General features: G+C 50.2%; 1 protein-coding gene across 1 annotated transcript in view; it reads right to left on the reverse strand.

The window, feature by feature from the left end:
• The window catches only part of IRS1 (insulin receptor substrate 1), a 48,224-nt gene extending 36,049 nt beyond the window's left edge, over window positions 1-12,175 (reverse strand). The window contains exon 1 of the mRNA XM_052685349.1: window positions 7,727-12,175. Coding sequence (XP_052541309.1) covers window positions 7,742-11,287 — 3,546 coding nt within the window. The 5' untranslated portion in view covers window positions 11,288-12,175 and the 3' untranslated portion in view covers window positions 7,727-7,741. The remainder of the gene's footprint in view (window positions 1-7,726) is intronic.
• Between the last annotated feature and the right edge of the window lie 6,152 nt (window positions 12,176-18,327).

Raw genomic sequence — 18,327 nt, forward strand, 5'->3', positions numbered from 1 at the left:
GGGGCTTTGCCCACTGACCTGGGATCTGTTCTGTGCCCACCTTTGCCCTCTGCTCCCTGTGAGGAGCTGCAGCTGCCTGAGGGCTCCCCTCAGCTCCTCTGCTCTGGGCTGGACCCAGGGCCCTCAGCTGCTCCTCACACCTCTTGCCCTCCAGATCCTTTCCCACCTTCCTACCTCTTTCAACAACTGTGCAGCTGAGCTACCTCCATCGGTCTCTTCCATGAAATGCAAGCAGTCTATGGAAGGAAATATCCTTAAGGATATATTCCAAAGTAAAATGTTATTTATTCTCATTCTCTATGGGTAAAAAAAAAAATCCTTTCCTACCTTGCTCTTTAAATGCAGGCCAGGCTGCATTTCATGTAATTCATGAAGATGAATTACCATCAAGTATTTTAATCTAGGTTTCCTCACTGACACAATCAGCTGTCACTTCAGATCTCTCCTGCACCTCTGGAGTACAGGAAGCTTGAGTCAGAACCGAAGCAGGGAAGCCCTGGCTGCAGCCATGGTGTCTCCAGCTCCACATCTCTGCTCCACTCCCCCGCTGTCACCTACAGATTGGCAAGCAAGACTCAAACTGAGATATGCAGTAAGAGGAGCAACAAACTCAGACAATCTCCCACTTCAATGTACACTTCTGGAGGTTGTTTCATTCTCTTGGCCAAGATACGCATTTGGACACAGTGTTTAACAACAGTCACTGGTGATGTCTACATGTGCATTATCTCAAGGCAGGAATAAAGGACTGTTGTTCAGTTGTCTGTTGCTTTTGTTATTGCTATTTTGTTTTGTGGTTTTTTTTGTTTATTTTGATTTAAGTGTAAATTCAGTCAAATACTGGCAGAAGGAACTCGCAATCACTGGTCCACTCTTCACTTATGTGGAGCTCTTCTTTTTTTACACCTTCAGAAAACTGCTCTACTGAAGGAAAACTCTCCTGCAGAGTTTGGTTATGCATTTTATTGAGTTGCACAGCCAACTTAAGGAGTTCCCACCTCACAGTTACGTTTTAGCAAACACTTGTGCACTACACAGAAAGCCAAAGCACTGAAGGATAAGAATCAAGGCTGATGGATATTTTCTGTTTTTCCTCAGATTCTGATTTTCAAAGAAAGCTCATCCAGTGCTTAGGTGCCCTAGTGACTTACTAATATCCAACCTACATAGACTTGGAAAATAAAAAATACAAAGAAATAGCAAATTAAACTGTAGTTGCAGATGTTCCCACACTGAATTTATAACATGTTTAGTCAGACAGTTCAATCGTACAAGCACACTTCAGTGGTTCTGCTAACTGCAATGAGTGGAACACCCCTATAACCTAATTCCTTTCTCCTGAACTGTACCTTTCTTGAAAACCTAATTGGTCATTTTTTCCACATCCCCAGTTTCCAAATAAATGAGACCTTACAACAGCTGACAAGTGGTACGCGGGCAAACCTCCACGCTATGCCACAGCCTGGGCGCATCTCATCGTACGGTTCAGGTGGCTGACAGCAGATCCCTTAACCAGACTCCCAAATTAATACAAACAGTTGAACACACGCAAACTTTTGCTGCCCCACGAACCTGATCAAACACCGCTCTGAAGAAAATACAGTTTGCAATTACCCAAGGTTAAATCTCTAATAACAGCCTTCAGAGAACATGACCTAGATGTGTCAAACATGATCAGAGAGATATATATCAAGACATCTTTTCGTTAGTTAAAGTGTGCCAGACTTATTTAAACCTCCTTTATCTGTTCACACCTTGCCTTTTGTTCTATTTTCCAACATTTCTGTAAGCAGAGAATAAAGCCGTTGAACTTGAGAATCTTTTTTAAGTCACCGACACCTCTCCTTCACTACCTTTATCTCACAAATTCAGAATAATAACCATCACGATTACCATTCATCTAGAAGGCAGAAGGAGGTAAAAATAGCAAAATGCTACTCACTTTTACGAACGGGTAATGCAATGCACTACATATAGAACACCAAGAGCCAGCTTTTAACATTCTGACAAATTGCGAACTTAGATACATTTGTTAATATTAATATTTTTGCATTGCAGCTCTTATCACAAAGTGAAAACCCCAAGATCTGATGGAACAAGCCACAACATTTTTGCCATTTAAGGTTTTCTTTCACAAGATATTACATTAAAGAGTTTTAAAGGAATCCATACTTCCTAGTCCAGAAGAAAAATTGTGAAACTCCAGTGAACCTGTTTTAATGGAATTTATTGTAACTGCCCAATCAGTGCAGAGTTAAGAAAAAAATACTGCAGTTAAAGAAAATCTGCGTGAATGCAGTTTTCCTTTCACCACACATTTCATAACAACAATACTTTCTTCGATATCAAAGTTCACTCACTCTTCTTTGTTTTGTACCTAATTTAGGAGTTGTAATTTCCCCACTTATGAGCGTTATCTAAGCAAATACACGTGACTCTCCACAGTTGCTAGTTAAAAATGAGTGTCCTCCTTGCCCTGCAGTGCTGTTTCATTTTCAAAATTAAACCATATTCAGAAACCAGTTAAAACATTGACATTGGGCCCCTCACTGCAAGAAAGACACTGAGGCCCTGGAGTGTATCCAGACAAGGGCAAGGAAGCTGTGAAGGGTGTGGAGCACAAGTCTTATGGAGAGCAGCTGAGGGAACTGGATGTTCAGTCCAGAAGAAGCTCAGGGGAGACCTCACTGCTCTCTACAACTCCCTGAAAGAAGGTCATGGTGAGGCAGGGCTTGGCCTCTACCCCCGGGGAACAGTGAAAGGATGAGAGGGAATGGCCTCAAGTTGTGCCAGGTGGGTATCACAAACAATTTCTTCTCAGACAGAGTGGTGAGGCACTGGCACAGCTGCCCAGGGAGGTGGGGGGTCACCATCCCTGGAGGTGTTCAAGTAACATGGAGATGCAGCACTGAGGGACGTGGCTGGTGGCTGGCCAACGTTTGGACTAGATGATCCCAGTGGTCTTTTCCGACCTTAATGACACTACGATTCTATGATAAACATGGAACCCATGGGGTAAACAAGTCCCGATGGTACTTCATTATCTACTGCACTAGTTAATAAATCATACAGTTACAATTTTTAAGCCAGGAAAACAAAAAAGAGAAGTCTTGAGAAACTTGTCATTAAAACTAGGAGGAGGGAATAAATGAGTATTAAAATTTAATGTAGGAGTGGATCTACTGTCTAAACTACAAAAACAAATGAACAAAAAAAGGCAATTATAAGCTTGTGTTTTTGTTAAACAGGACAACTGCAAATATGCAGATGCGTGGAGACAGGCTCAATTCTGGCAAATAATTAGGTTTGGGGAAAACTGGTGTGCTTGCACAGTAAGTAGTGCACAGTTTTGACTACAGTAATGCCCACAGAGCACGGAAAACTTTCATAATGCACTGGTATTTGTGTTGGTGCCGATCCAGAAGTAGGAGAACTTCTGTTCTTTCAGTTCTGGAAAGAACCTTACCCCACACACTTATTTTAATGGTACACATCTTGCTTTGGTAATTTTTTGTTTCATTTGTTCACCTCAAGTTTTTAACTTGCAGAAGCAAATCCGATTATAGAAAATTAATAAAAAATAAATAAAATAAAATAGAAAGCAACACCCCAAGAAGCCATCCCACTTATACTGGACACTAATACAAGAGTAATCTTCTGTTTGCCCTAATGTATATCTTCAAGAGACACAAAAAATATTTCCATTTTTCACCTCAATAGAGCCCTGCCTTATCTAGAGCCAGACGCAAGGCAGGATCCCCCTACAGCTGTTGTTGCACCTTGTCTGGCTGTCCTACAGCACCAAAGCCCCACCACGCATTAGGCAAAGAGGCATTGCTACAGCTGCAAGGGAGCCAAGTCATCACTTGTTCGGGCCGCACATAAACTATTCAGTGTTATTAGCACTCACTTGCACAAGTTCTCATGCTCATCAACAAAATGGAAATGAGGCGGCGGAATAATGCCTGCGCTTTGAAGCTCCGGAGATCAAAGCCACATACCTGCCTCATTCTGTGATCCTGCTTCAGCCTTTCCTGTTATTCGTATGCCAACATATACTGCCTTCCTTTCTGGAATATTTCTGGATTGCACGCTCTGAGCACAAGCTACCTGCAGTTCATCTTCATACCCCTGATACTCCTAGGAGGTTTCTCTTCTCGTACCAATCCCAAAGTTGAGAATGTGCTTCCTACATCTAATCACCTGTGCACGCGAGATCCTAAGCAGGAATAAAATGCCTTAGAATGCAACACCACACCCCAAACTTCACCTCAGCTTCATGCCACAGGCTGGTGTTTTCCAGCAGGATTTGGCTACTGCAGCACAGAAATCTACCTGCCACAGGATCCAAGCACTGAGGAGCCACGGGCTGATCTCGGCACATGAATCAGTCCCCAGTTCTCCCAAGCAGAAGAAAGCGTGTGGGCAGGGGAGCTCCCAGCAGTTTCACTGTTGCACTTTTAAAAGAATGAGAGGAGAAGAGAGCTACAAAGGCTAAGACAGGGCCAGATGTTAGGAAACAGCCCACAGTGTGTGACAATGGAAGCAATGGGATTTGAGAGAGTGCAGAGAAGAGCTGAGGGTGGGAAAGATCTATTTATTCTTTTATTATTCAAAAATCTACACGATTGTTTAAGCCAGTTTCTTTACTGTTCAGAGAAACAAGAACACTTCAAAGAAGTTAAAAGAAACTTTAAGAGTGTAATGCCCCAGCAACCTGCAAGTGACATGGATGGGGGAAAGGACTGGGCAGCAGCAGGACAAAGACAGGAGCTGCTGGCTTGCAGTAGAGCAGCAGCAACCATTTTACCCACTGGGAGTTGAATGGCAAACATGTGAGGTCCTTGCCTTGTAGCCTGGAACAAGAAAACATTCCTGAATGGATAAAACAAGAGTTATCCAGATAGCTTTGGCCTTCACTGGGGGGAAGGGGAAAAGAAGCCTGCTCTATGGAGAGGGAGAAAGAAAACTGAATAGGCACAGTTCTTCCGCCACTTCTGAGATTAAAGGGATAAATAAAAACCCACAGCTACGCAAGAGATGGAGAGCAAAGAAAGGGCACTTGAAGCAGCCTTCCCCATCCCTTACTGATACCTGCAGCTTCAGCTCTCCCTCACCAGGCCTGATTGTCTCTCTCTGTATCTGCTATATTCCGAGTGGTTTTTCCTTACTCTTCCACACTGTTCAGGCAGCAGAAGGACCAACAATAGCTGCCTGCTTGCCCTTCCAGGCAGCACCTGCACATCTGCTGCGCAGGAGCAGTGCAAGGTGACACAGGGTGAGATGGAACCTGCATGGCCGCCCCTTGAAAGGGGTGCACAAAGCTTCAGACTTGGAGCACAATCCCTACTTGTGCCAGCATGGAATGGTTTACCTTAAGGTTCTCCACAACTGTTCTAGGCATGTGCGAGCACAATGCCTGCGGGCCAATAAACCACTCACCTCGAGGCAGAGTTTCTCAAGCATGGCATTAGGTACAGTAGCGCAGGCTGATTACCCTGCCAAACCTCAATTCCACCTCCAAAGCAACAAAAGTCTGAGGACTTGACAACAAAAAGATTTAAGCATGGTCTATCATGGACAACTCATTTTATTTCCGCTAATGAACTCAAGATGAACTAGTTAGGCTGAACTTTGTGAGGAAAGTTCCATCTGATGGCAAGGAATCCAGCATGAGAAATAGGAGCCTGATGGGTTAACATCTGAGTAGGCAGCTGAGCTGAGTGATGGGGAGGGCATAGGGCAGCATGGCTGCAGACTACCCACATAATTACAGATTGACTCTTCCTGGCCTCCCAGGAGAAGTTCTACTTGCTTAACCCAATCCTAATTTGGGGGAAGAAGAGCTAACTTCAAACAGCAGTTCCTCTATTAGACAACACCTTTCATCACGCCCCTCTGCAAGCAGCCATGTGGTGTTTTCAGCATGTTCCTTGGACAGGTGGGCACATTCTGTCCCACTGATCAGCACAGCTCCGGCAGGGACCTCCCCACTGCTGGGATGGATGGAGAGCTTTGCCACAGCCTTTGTGTTAAGGTGACACATGGGATCAATTAAAGCGAGGTGTCAACAGCAAAGTAAGCACGTCTTTGAAAATCTGCAAGGGAACAGCTGTGGCACTGCTGCCCCTCAGACCCACAGTTTCTGACTCCTGCACATGTTCATCACTCCCCCAGACCTCAGCGCCAGATTTCTTTGGCACCTGCTTCTCCAGTCTTAGCGCAGAACAGGGAAGAACAGCAATACTCCTATCAATGGGAGTCTCAAAACAGCATGCTGCATCCTCTGGCAAACCTCTGCAGGAGCTCAGGGCAATGCGGACCAGGACACCCCAGAGCCCTGGCAGGGCTCCCAAAGAGTACCATACAGCGCAGTGCATCTGGTCACTGAGCACTGTAACAGCCAAATGGACACAAACTAAACATTTCCTTCCTGCCACCATCCAAGCCAGAGCAGCAACACCTGTGCTAATCTGAGACCTCTCTTTGAACTCTGAACTGGTTCTGGCCTTTGCAAGTCCTGTAAGACCAACATCTATGAGTGCACTGCTCAAACAGGCAGCAAATACACACAGCCTGCTCTGTCTTTGTTCAGGTTCTATAAACACTGTCACCATGCAAAATGGAAGCTCTGGTCCTGAGCATCCCACCCTTGCACCAAGCAAATGCATGATACAAGCAGCACATTTATCGTACTTCATTATACTTATAACAAAAAGAGCAGTATGAAACTCGTCCCCTCACACCACCATGTACACCATCTGTGCCAACATCCATTGACACTACTGGGACTGCTGCTGCTCAAACACAGCAAGAGCTGCTAACAGCACATGTAATGACAGAGCTAACCAGGGAGCTGGCTGCCAGAGCACAACAGCAGTCACCTTTCATGGAGTGACTCCCACACCTGCATTGTGCTGCAGCAGCTCCTGGACCAGATTTGTTTGCTCTCAGCTGCTTCAAGTTTCCACAGAGCAAAACTGCAGCACTGTTGGTGGCCACACCTCTACTCATCAGCTACCTGCAACCAAGATGCAACAGCCCAGCATAGGCCTTTTCCAAATGAAAAGTGGAAAGCTTTAGGGAAAAACAAAACACACCAGTTTGGCCTATGACAAAGGCACACTTTTGGGGCCTGCTTCTCATGCTGCCTGCAACACTGCCACGAGCATGGGGCAGCCATGCTCCACATCAACTGAAGCACAAACAGTGGACGTAACAATTTGAAGATTCCTAAGCCCTTCCCAAATTCAAAGCACTTTCCAAACCTAGTTGAGTCCCAGTTCAGCACAGCCTTGTGAGGTGATGCAGTCAGCAGAGTTCTACACGTGGGAAAACACGAGTAGCGTGGCTCGCCGCCCTCCCGAGCCGCAGGAGCAAGCGCTAGCCAAAGGAGGATTAAAACCGGAGCTTCCTATTTCCAGCCCCATGCTCTCAGCCAATTCACATTTTCATTTTCTACAGACCACACAGTAACTACGCACCGCAACGCCGCACCCGCGCAGTCCACACCCGGTATCAGCAGTCGCATCTCAGCAGTACCTTCCGGGACGGGGCCACAGCAACCGGGCCGCCCCCGAACACCGCACTCCGGGAACGGGCCCGAGCCACCGCGGGGTCACGCGCCCCCCCGGCCCCGGCCATCCCCGGGGGGCACAGCGCCGCGCCCCTCCCCCTCGCGAGGGCACCACAGAGCTCCCCGCGAGGCCGCGCCCCTGGAGCTCACCTTCCCGGCCGGCTCCTAGGGCTCCTCCCGCTTCTGGAAGCTGATGCTGGCGTACGCGCTCAGGTCGTCGCTGGAGTGGCTGCTCCCGCGCGGTGAGCGGGGCTGCAGCGGTTTCCCCCCCGGGCCGGAGGCGCCCTCCGCGGGGGGGTGCAGGTGGTGGCGGCGGTGGCCGCAGTCCTTCACCAAGTCCAGGTCGATGTAGTTGAGTCCGTTCTCCAGCGCGGCCCCCGGCCCCCTGCTAGCGGACGGCGGCTCTCCGGCGGCGGGCCGCAGCCACACGTTCTCGAAGGAGGCCGAGCTGTGGCGCTTCACCTCCTCGGCGCCTCCGGCGCCGCCGCAGGGGAACGGCGCCCCGGGACCGCCGCCGCCGCCGCCTGCCGCCCCGCGGGCGGTGCTCGGCGTGGACGAGAAAGTCTCGGAACTGTGCCGCCGGCGGCCGCCCTGCGGGTCGGCGCGGATCACCTTGGCGCTCTGGTTACGGCCGGGGCTGAGGCTGACGCGGGTGAAGGCGCTGCCCGCGCCGGGGCCCCCGAGCAGGGAGGAGGAGCGCGGCGGTGCCGCCGCCAGCTCGGCCGGGGACCGCGGCAGCTCGGGGGAAGCGGCGGCGGCCGGCGGCGGCTTCTCAGCGGCGGAGCGGCCCGCTCGCGCGTCGGCGTAGCCGAGCAGCGGAGCGGGCGAGGAGGGCGAGGGGCTGTCGGCGCAGTCCGAGCAGGAGCCCCCCAGCTGCACGCTGACGTAGTCCCGGCCGGGGGGGGCCGCACCGCGACCCGGCCGTGCCGCGGGGGCCCCCCGCGCGGCGGCGAAGGCGCTGGGGCAGTGGGCGCGGGGCGGCCCCAGCTCCATGTTCATGTACTCTTCGGCGGCCTCCCCGCCCGTCGGTCGCGGCAGCCCCGGCGCGGCCGAGGGGAAAGGCGGCTTGTTCCCGGGGACGAACTCGATGTTCACGTACTCGCCGGGGCTCTTGGGCTCCGGGGGCGGTAGCGGCGGGGGCTGCTCGCGGGCCCGCGGCAGGGTGCTGGCCTTGGGGCCGCCCAGCGACAGCCGCGTGGGTCGCGCCAGGCGGCCCTTGGTCTGCACGGCCGTGTCCACCTTGCGCGGGGGCTGCGAGCGCGGCGCGGGACCCTCGGGGCCGCAGGGGCCGCCCAGACTGTCGCTGCTGGTGGAGGACGATGAGTCCTCGGCGGCGTAGAGGAGGCGGCCGGAGCCGAGCGCCACGCGGGGCTGGGGGCTGCCCTCCTCGCCCGCCGGCCCGCCGGCCCGCCGGTGCACGTGCTTGAAGGAGCGCGGCAACGAGAAGTAGGAGTAGATGGGCTTGTGGAGGACCGCGGCCGCCGCCTCCTCGACGCCCGGCTGCCCCGCCGCCCCGAAGTAGCAGTCGGGCGGCGTGCTGGTGGTGGAGCCGCTGGCCGGGGACATGTTGATGTAGTCGCCGCCGCCGCAGGGCAGCTTCCCTTCGTTGCTCTCCACCGAGAGCTTTGGGTGGTGGCCGGCACCGTTCGTCCAAATCTTGCCGTAGCCGGCAGAGCCGCTGTCCGGGGAGTAGCTGCCGCTGGGGGACATCATCATGTAGCCGTTCGAGTCCACCGTAGCCTGAGGGTGGCGGCCCCCTCTGCCAGGGTTGATGATTTGCTGCGGGGCTGACACGCTCTTGGGGCTCATGGGCATGTAATCACCGCCCTTGGGGGCAGCCCCACCGCTGGGCAAGGGGGCTACGCCAGGGGACATGGGCATGTAGCCATCATCCGTGTGCGGAGCAGAGTTGGTCCTATGATGGCTGCCATCTAGGTGGTGCATCTCCAGACACTCCTCAGGGTAGGAGTGAGTAGGCACAAAGGCCGAGTGCCGGTAGGAGGGCAGCCGGCTGCTGCCACAGGGGTAAGAAGGCAACATCTCCGTATACTCCTCAATGGAAGCCACCGAAGACTGGGAGGGTGTCTTCTGGTGGGAGATGGTGGGTGAAGTGCCCGCAGAGTGAGTCCGTTTCCTGAACGCCTTGTCCAAGTCAGCAATGTCTTCGCTACCGGCTCGGGGACAGCATGACGTGCTGGGATAGCGGGGCTGCTGCTGCGGGTGGCAGGTGCGTGGGATGAAGTGGCCATTGGGAGCTGCCAGGCTGCAGCAGGACGAAGCAGCCTTCCCCCCCATGCAGATGTAATTGAGCTCTTCATCGCCCCGAGCTGGTGGGGTGTGTCCTAGAGAATCCGGGGTCACACTGCGAAAAGAGTTGCGGAAATCACATGGGCTAGAACCATATTCATCAGAAGAAATAAATCCACCATCGCTAGGGGAGCCAGAAACCGAAGCACTGGACCTTCGTGGAAACAGGCAGTCTGATGTGGAGCCATGGCCACTGGTGCTGCTGGATGACAGGCTGACTGGGCTGGTGGCCGACGGGGAGCAGCGCGAGGAAGGCATTGGGATGGAACGGCTGTGGTTGAGTGGAGGATGGAGCCTGGAGTTGCCACGGTGTCTGTGCGAGTGGGTCCGGTTGGCACTGGGGCTAACTGGGCTACCATCCACCGAGGCAGGCCTTGACATGGTGCCTTCCCCATCGCTGGATGCGCGGACCCGGAAAGAGCTGGGTTTGCCACCCATACCTCCTCCCCCACCGCCAGCTGGGGAAGTAGCCGTAACGCTCTCGGTTCTGGACCGGCGACTGAGCCCCACTTGGCTGGGCGGAGGGTTGTTGATGTGGTGCCTGCTACGAAGGGGCACAGAGATGGGGTTGGAACAATTGGAGGAGGACTGGCTCTTGCTGCGCGGTCGGAATTCCTCGCTCATGGCTCTCATGGCCTCCAGGATGGTTTCATGCATGTTCTGTGCCACCACAGAGTCATCCACCTGCATCCAGAACTCCCCAGGCCCGGTCACTGCCGAGCGTCCCACCTCGATGAAGAAGAAGTTCTCAGAGTGTCCGCAACGGCGGATATTGAGCAGCTGCAGCACCACAGCAGCCGCATCCGAATTCAGCTTTACGAAGCTGATGGTCTTGTTAGTCAGGCACAGGCGGTAGATGCCAATCAGGTTCTTTGTCTGGCCTAGCCCCTTAGGCTTCAGAATTACTTGCCAAACTTCCTTAAAAGCTGGGCCAGGGGCTACCTCGCCATAGCTGTCCTCACCTGCTTCCCCCAGCCCCACGCTGCTGCCCCCAAAGGTGACATCACTGTGGTGGTGGTGATGATGGTGGTGGAGGTGGTGGTGGCCCTTGGCCCTGTTGTGCAACTGCAGCAGCGCTTGGTACCAGCTCTCCTGTTCCAGTTCACTGTCAGCTGCGATGGCAAAGTGCTCGTCCTTGGTGTAGAGGGCCACCAGGTGCTTGTTCTTGGAGTCAGCCCGCTTGTTGATGTTGAAGCAGCTTTCCAATGGGATGGAGCGCTTGGGGGCCCCCGACTTGTGTCTCCATTTCTTCTCATTCTCGTAATACTCCAGCCGGGCGGGTCCAGACTCGCTGGCTGCCCTTAGCACGAAAAAGCGTTTATGCATGCTCTTGGGTTTGCGCAAGTAACCCACCTTTCTGACATCCGAGAAGAAGCCCTCGTTGTTATCTGTGGGGCTGGCCATGGCGAGAGGCAGTGCTGCTGCAACCGCCGTCAGCAGTCCACAAGACCCCAAAACAGCTGAGCCAGCTGCAAAAGTCAACAACCACCCAAAATAAAATGCTCACAACAATTTAAAATTAAAAAAAAAAAAAAAAAAAAGGAAAAAAGCTCAGGATCTCCTTCTGAAAACGGGACGGCGGAGGGACAGGAGCACGGAGTGAGCAGCTGTTCGGCAGCAGAGGCAGCCTCCGGCACCAGACCGGAGTTCGTGTCGCTGTTTATGCCCCAATCGCCACTACGTGCGCGTCTTTAATAAGTTACAGTCCGGTCCCGCTCAGTCCAGGCGAAAGCCGCGTCCCGGGGGCAGCCGCCGGAAGGGAGAATCGCATCCTCGGTCCGCGGGGTTCAAGTCCCCACGGGGCACGAGGTCCGGCAGCCCTTCCTCTCTCAACTTTACCTCCGCAAGCTGCGATTCTTGTTGCAGATTAAATATCCTCTCGGGGGCGGAGATTGTTTTGCAAAGTCCGGGGTTTGCACCCAAAAAAAAAAAAAAAAAAAAAAAAAAAAAAAAAAAAAGCACGCTTCTTCCCCCCCTCCCGAATTAAAAAAAATAAAAATAAAAAAATAAATAAAAAAAGAAACCAACAGGAAAGCCCCACAGCACAGCACAGCCGCCCCCCAGGCTCAGCGCCGCGGCTGCTGCTGCTGCTGCTCCCGCTCGGGCGCGCGGAGGAGGCTGCCGACCCCATTCAGTCCCATCTCGTTAGGCGGAGAAAGTGCCATTTCCACACGGAACGCGACCCCGGCGGCGGCAGGAGGGGAAGCAGCCCGAGCGCGGCACGAACATCCCCTCTTCCTCCTCCTCCTCATTCCAGGAGGCAGTGCCTCAGCGGCCGGCGGCACGGCTCCCTCCCGCGCCCCAGGCTGGCGGGGGACGCGGGCACGGCCGCGACGACTCCCTCCACGCCGGCTTCTCCGCGGAGTTTCCCTGCGCCCCGCACCGAAACGGGTGCCGGGGGCCGCGCTTCGCTCTCCGGCCCCTCCGCCCGCCGCCGCGGCTCAGGCTCGCTGCGAGCAGAACAACACGTGACGGCGCCAGCGCGTGGACCATCCCCGAGCCGCCGCCGCCGCCAGGCTCCCGGCCAGCCCAGCGCCGCGGCCCCGCGGCCCGCCCCGCCGCTCCCCGCCCTCAGTCAGCGCGGCCGCGGGGGCCGCCACCGCCGGGCCCGGCCCCGAGCCGCACCGCCCGCCGAAGGCCGCGCCCGCATTGGTGCGTCCGCCCGTCAGTCACGGAGGCGGCGAGGAGGTGGGGCCGCGCCGAGGCGCGTAGTAAGGAGGCGTAGATGCCATTCGGCGGCGTGTTATTTATAAGCGCCAGCGGCGGCCTCTGCAGTGTGGCGGGCTTGCGGCGCGAGGCGGGGATCCGCCCTCCTTCGCCTCGCGGCAGGGCAGGTCCGAGCGCCGAGCCGGCCCGAGCGCCGCTGCGCCTCGAGAACGTTTCCGGCTCTTACGTGGCTCGAGCGCGGCTGCCCCTCCTCCGCCGTGCCGCGAATAGCGCCGGGGAGGTTCGGCCCCGCCGAGGCACGGAGCCCCATGGGGCAGAAACATCGGGTGGGTGTTCCTAGCTGAGGGAATCTCTTTTAATTTCTTTTCCCCGAGCAGCTGTCTATTCTCCCGCATCGTTCTGCGCTAAATAGAACCGAATAGCCAACGTGCTCTGCAGCTTAGAGCGCTGAAACGTGCTGCATGCGTACCTCCCGTCGCCGAGTAGGAAACAAGTGCTGCAAGCCAGCTCCGGGAGATACGCTGCTCAATGCTGCCACCTGCAGGGCAGCCCCCGCTCCGTCGCTCTCGCAGAGCTCAGGGCAGTGTCTCCTCCATGCTATTTCTCCAGAACACAGAGACTTCTACTGCCGTTACCAGCTTTGCTGGGAAGGATCTCGTGGCTGTACAGCTGTCTGAGATTGCCACGCGGCAGCTCGGAATAGAAAGGCTTGCCCGACACATTTGCACTCATGTAGAGATCTGAGGGGATGCAGGCCGTGCTGCTAGCCATCTTACAGCTGACCCAAACCACAGCATCATTTAAAGGCATCCACACAATGATGCTTTGTAATGCATGCAAGAGCGGAATCCACTTGCTGAGACCAAAGGTGTGAGCAGACAGTAACCCATGCCATACCACTGATGTGATCTCATGCTTTCCTATACACAGTAGTTTGCCATGACAGAAACAAACGTTTGTATTGAAAATAATTCCATTCCTTGTACCTTGAGACAGTTACTACATCTTGGAACAGGATGATGGGAAGTTAGTTCCCCATTCATGGCACAGTGAGACTGACTAAAGCCATTGGGCAGAACTGTGGCTACTACTGCAGCCATGTTGCAGTGCAAAGGCTGTGGTTCCTAGGGCAAGAGGAGAGCTCCTAAACCTCCTTTCCCTGTCCTCCAGAGGCATGGGAGTGCATGTTTGTGCACCGAATAACATGCAGTTTTAATTAGATATTTTGCACATAATAGACAAGGCTATTAAGTAATAACTTCCATTTGCTATGCCCCATTCTTTGTCTTCTAAAGGATTGATGCATTTAGCAAGCACTAGATCATACAAATGGAATGATCTCCTGACAGAGGACAAAATCCACCTGATGTGTAGTGTTGCACAAGGACACAGAGCTCAGGATGAAAGCAGAAGGCAGTCCTGTCCACAGCATGTGCTCTGTTTACCTCCTTTCTCTTCAATAGCAACAAGACTGACCCAACAGACACATTAACTTTTGGTTGTTCTTGGCTGTTTTTCAGGGCGATCCACTGTGCGTCGCAGAGTTTTCAAACTTTATGTTCCAATTCACATATTTTGTCTAGTAGAACAGACAATAACCAACACTTCCAGCATATTTTCAAGCAGTTTTGTTTTTTGGAGATAGATTACATCACACCAGACTACATCTCACAATGACTGGGTTGGTTTGTGATTTTTTTTTTTTCCTCTGAGCTCCAAAGGTCTGAAACACCACACTTCTCAGTAAGGTAAGCACACACCAGCAGACCAAGGAGAAGAATGTATCCTTGCTTTTTACATATAAATATCCCCCTGCTTTGGCAGTGAACCTGTGAGAATTCAGGCTGCACAATTAATATCAGAGGGGTTCACATGATAGAATATTCTGGCAGTAAATCGAGAGGGTAAAGAGCAGCAGGCCACTCAGGCTCTTGTCCACGTGGGCTATGAACATCCCCAGGCATAAAGATCCCTCACTAGGCAAACTAATAGTAGACCTACCTCACTGTAAGGAAGACTTATGTTTGAACACAGTTTTCAGTATTTCAGTCTGTGCCTGTTGCCAGTGGGTGTCACTGAGAAGTGCCCAGCCCTGTATCCCTCCTACCAGGTATGTCTGCACGTTGACAGTTTGGATCTGGCCCTTGTTCCCAGGCTGACTTCATTGCATGTTTTATTTGCTTAAGCTCATTTGTAGTATTTACTTTCCTCTACATTCAACACTCAGGATGAAACTTGCATAAGTCTTTCAAAAATAGCATAGTCGACTGAAAGCTAGTTAAATCATTACTTGAGTAAACAAGCTGCTTGATTTCTATTAAAGGAGTGGTAGTAATATCATGAGTATGACAGAAACACAGAACAGAACTTACATCCCCAACTTCTACTGTCATCTCTATGGCAAACTGAGCACGCTGATGGAATAGCTAATGACAGCTCTCAAATGTATTACATTACAAGTAGTAAGCTTATCTGATAGTACTTGTATTTAACTGTGTCACAGTAATGAGAACAAAAAAAAAAACAAACCATTTCAGTCATCTTTTTCATCTGTTGCTTATTAGAATTTCTGCAGTGTATTTTCTGCAGATTGGCCAGTACACACATAAAACAGTTTTACTGGTATCAACATACAGAGTATGCACTAATTACATGCAATATTTAATTTGTAATAGCCAATTAACCAGCTCTTATCTTAAAAATAGTGTTAATATATACCTTATTATTTTTCTACCTCCTTAAGTATGGCTCTGTTTAAAGAAGCAAAGAAAGATAAAACATCATTCCTATGCCTTCCATTTGGGAATCTGGCTATCCCAGAGAAGCATCACTAAACTAACAGGAAGCTAAATGATACTTTTGGATAATTCCCAAACTACACTGATTAACCTTCAGCTCTGCATCTATTGTCTTTAGATTTCCATCTTGTAATATCTTCTGAAAAGTGTCAGTGCTTCACAGACTTTTTTGCTTTAATTCTTTTTCTGTCTCCACAGACAAAATTGCCTGGAGCAATTGCATGAATTTCAAGAGTTACAGAATCTTTTATCCAATTTATAATAATTTTTGTCTGTTCTGGTATTAAGGCAATTGTCTCAGGTGCCTTTTGCATAAGTCCACTTTTTTTTTTTTTTTTTTAAAGCCCCTGTAGCAAAGCCCATAGAGGGCGTGAAAAACAAAGCCTAAGAGGCAGTTTTGCCCATGGTTGCTTGAAGATGGCACAGAATCATAGAAGCTGTTAGCTTGGGAAAGACCTCTAAGATTGTCTAATCTAACCATCCACCTACCCTCAACACTGCCCACTAAACCATGTTCCTTAGCACATGTACCTTGAACACCTCCAGAGACAGTGATTCTACCACCTGCCCGGGCAGCCTGTGCCACTGCCAGACCTGGAGTTGCTCTGCTTATGATTAAGGCTTCCTTAAGTTTTCCTTCATGCAATAGGAAAACTTAATTGCAGCATAATGATTTTAAATGGAAAATACTTCCTAAGTTCCTGGTCTTCCAAAAAATTACTGTGGGTTCAAAGCATTACACTGTGCTCTGCTCGCTTTTTTATAAAATGTAAACAGAGAGGAAAAAGCAACTCTGACCTAGTGTATTCAGTGACAAACTGAGCTAACTACTTGTTCAAGTGTAGCTGATCTTAGAATTTTGAGGTATCCCTATGAAAACAGTTCAGCACTCTTATAGAGGTCAAAAAACCACCAAGAACAAATATATTAGAAATTAACAGGTAAAAGACAAAATGTTGTAAATGAATAAATCTGTTGTACACTTGGCCGTAGCCTACTATGGCAAATTCTACTTTCTAGTTTTGAAAACACTATTAAAGAATTGGAAGAAATGAGAATGTGTGATAAAAGGCAGGTCAAGCTAACTTAACAGCCTAAGATTTTTCAGGCTGGAAAAAGAACGCTTTGGAAGTGATGTGACATACCTGCAAATATCATTCCTGGCAAGGAGAAGGTGAAAGATTGATTGTTTCAAGACACAAGATGAAAGACACAAAACAATAAGCCTCAAAACAAATACGAAGCTACTTCTCCAGATAAGGTCAATGAACTCAGGAAATCACCACCAAAGGATGCCATGACTTGGGAAAAAAAAAAAATATCAGCAGATTGGTACCTGCAGAAAAGTCTGTCAACGCAATACAAAGGTACCACAACCGGCTGCAAAACTGCACCAGGTACAGATCTGCAGAAGCTGTGAGGTTTTTTTAGTTAAGCATTGTTGCTTACGGGCAGTACTTGCACATGCATCTACAGAGCTGTTGGCCACTGTCAGTAACACCAAGCCTACATCAGCCCTGGTATTATTCAGCACATGCTTATGCTTCTACAATAAACACTTCACAAATGTTCTGGCTGATCTGAACTCTGTATCTTCCATGTTTGAACCCACAACCTAACCTATAGTAAGACAAAAATACTGCAAGAACAACAGACAATTTAATGAAAATTCATATGCATGATACACACAATAGGGATTACTAATCTAAGTGTATTGTAATTCTAAAATTCTTATTATCCCAGTGCTTCAGATTTTCTCCTAGTTGGAAGCACAATCTAGCCTCTACTTCCAAGTCAAAATAAGCCCATCCCATCAGTGAGTGCAATTTTGACATTAATTACAGTACTAGACTAAATGTTATATCTTTTCAGGTCACACATGTGATACAGGAGCTTTCGTTGGACAAAACATCATTTGTTTTGCATGTATTACTTACTGATTTTGATACAAAAGATGGTCAGTGGAGCCCAACTTTCAGAAGATTGCACCAGAGAAGAAATGTTGAGTTTACAAAGCACAAACTCAGCAGGATGCATTTCAGCAATCTTCAGGATGTAACATGGCATAACATAAGAGGCTGTGTAAAGTCCAGGCTCAGTAGCCTCTAGAGTGAGAGCACAGCAGGTGATAAAGCAGTAGATGTGAGGATATCCTCATCCATTTTTAAACGCTGCACTTTATTGTTCTCTACATTTTTGGAAACACACATTTATAAACAGTGATATTCATTCCATATTATTTAAACAGGGACATCTATGAACCTGTCAAATACTCCTTTAAGATACTATAGTAAGGACTTCTTAAAAGATCTACTGGACAGGGAATGATTCAAAGTACAAAGTGAATGACTTACTGAGAATCCTATACCTTTCCTAAACCATACTATCTGAGCAGTTTCTGGGATAAGGCCCAGGAAATATCCATGAGCTCCTGTATAGTGCAAGCAGCACTAATATAGTAACTTCACTAAAAATACACTGTTCTACATTACACCTCTCATGCAAAAAGCCTTTGTGCATGTGAAAAATACCCTAAATATTATAATCATGCTGCCTTCCACAGCAAGTGGTCTCTCTAGACTGAACCAAACTTCCCATGGAGTCATCTCAACTAGATGCAGTTATCAGTCCTCATCTGTTACCTCCTCCTACCTGATTTCTGCACCACCTGTCTAACCATTACCCCCATAGCCTTATGTCAGTGAGCAAGAAGTTGCATGGGAAATGCTTAGGCAGAGTCATCACCCAGAGGTGCAAAGGTGCACCTGCAGCTGATTGAAGTGCATTAGGTGCAGTTTTTCAAGCTTTTTTAAATTTCAAATATAAAACTACAGCATAACCACACATAAGCACAGTGGTTATTGTGCTTTGGACTGGTTGGAGTGAGAACAGAGGGCTGTATCAAGCACTGAAAAAATACTTCTCTTCATGTATGTCCAAAAATGAGCAAGTATACCTGCATGTACACACACTGTCATG

Source organism: Tympanuchus pallidicinctus, unplaced genomic scaffold (assembly GCF_026119805.1).
Source record: "Tympanuchus pallidicinctus isolate F22 unplaced genomic scaffold, pur_lepc_1.0 scaffold22, whole genome shotgun sequence".
Taxonomy (NCBI): Eukaryota; Metazoa; Chordata; class Aves; order Galliformes; family Phasianidae; genus Tympanuchus; species Tympanuchus pallidicinctus.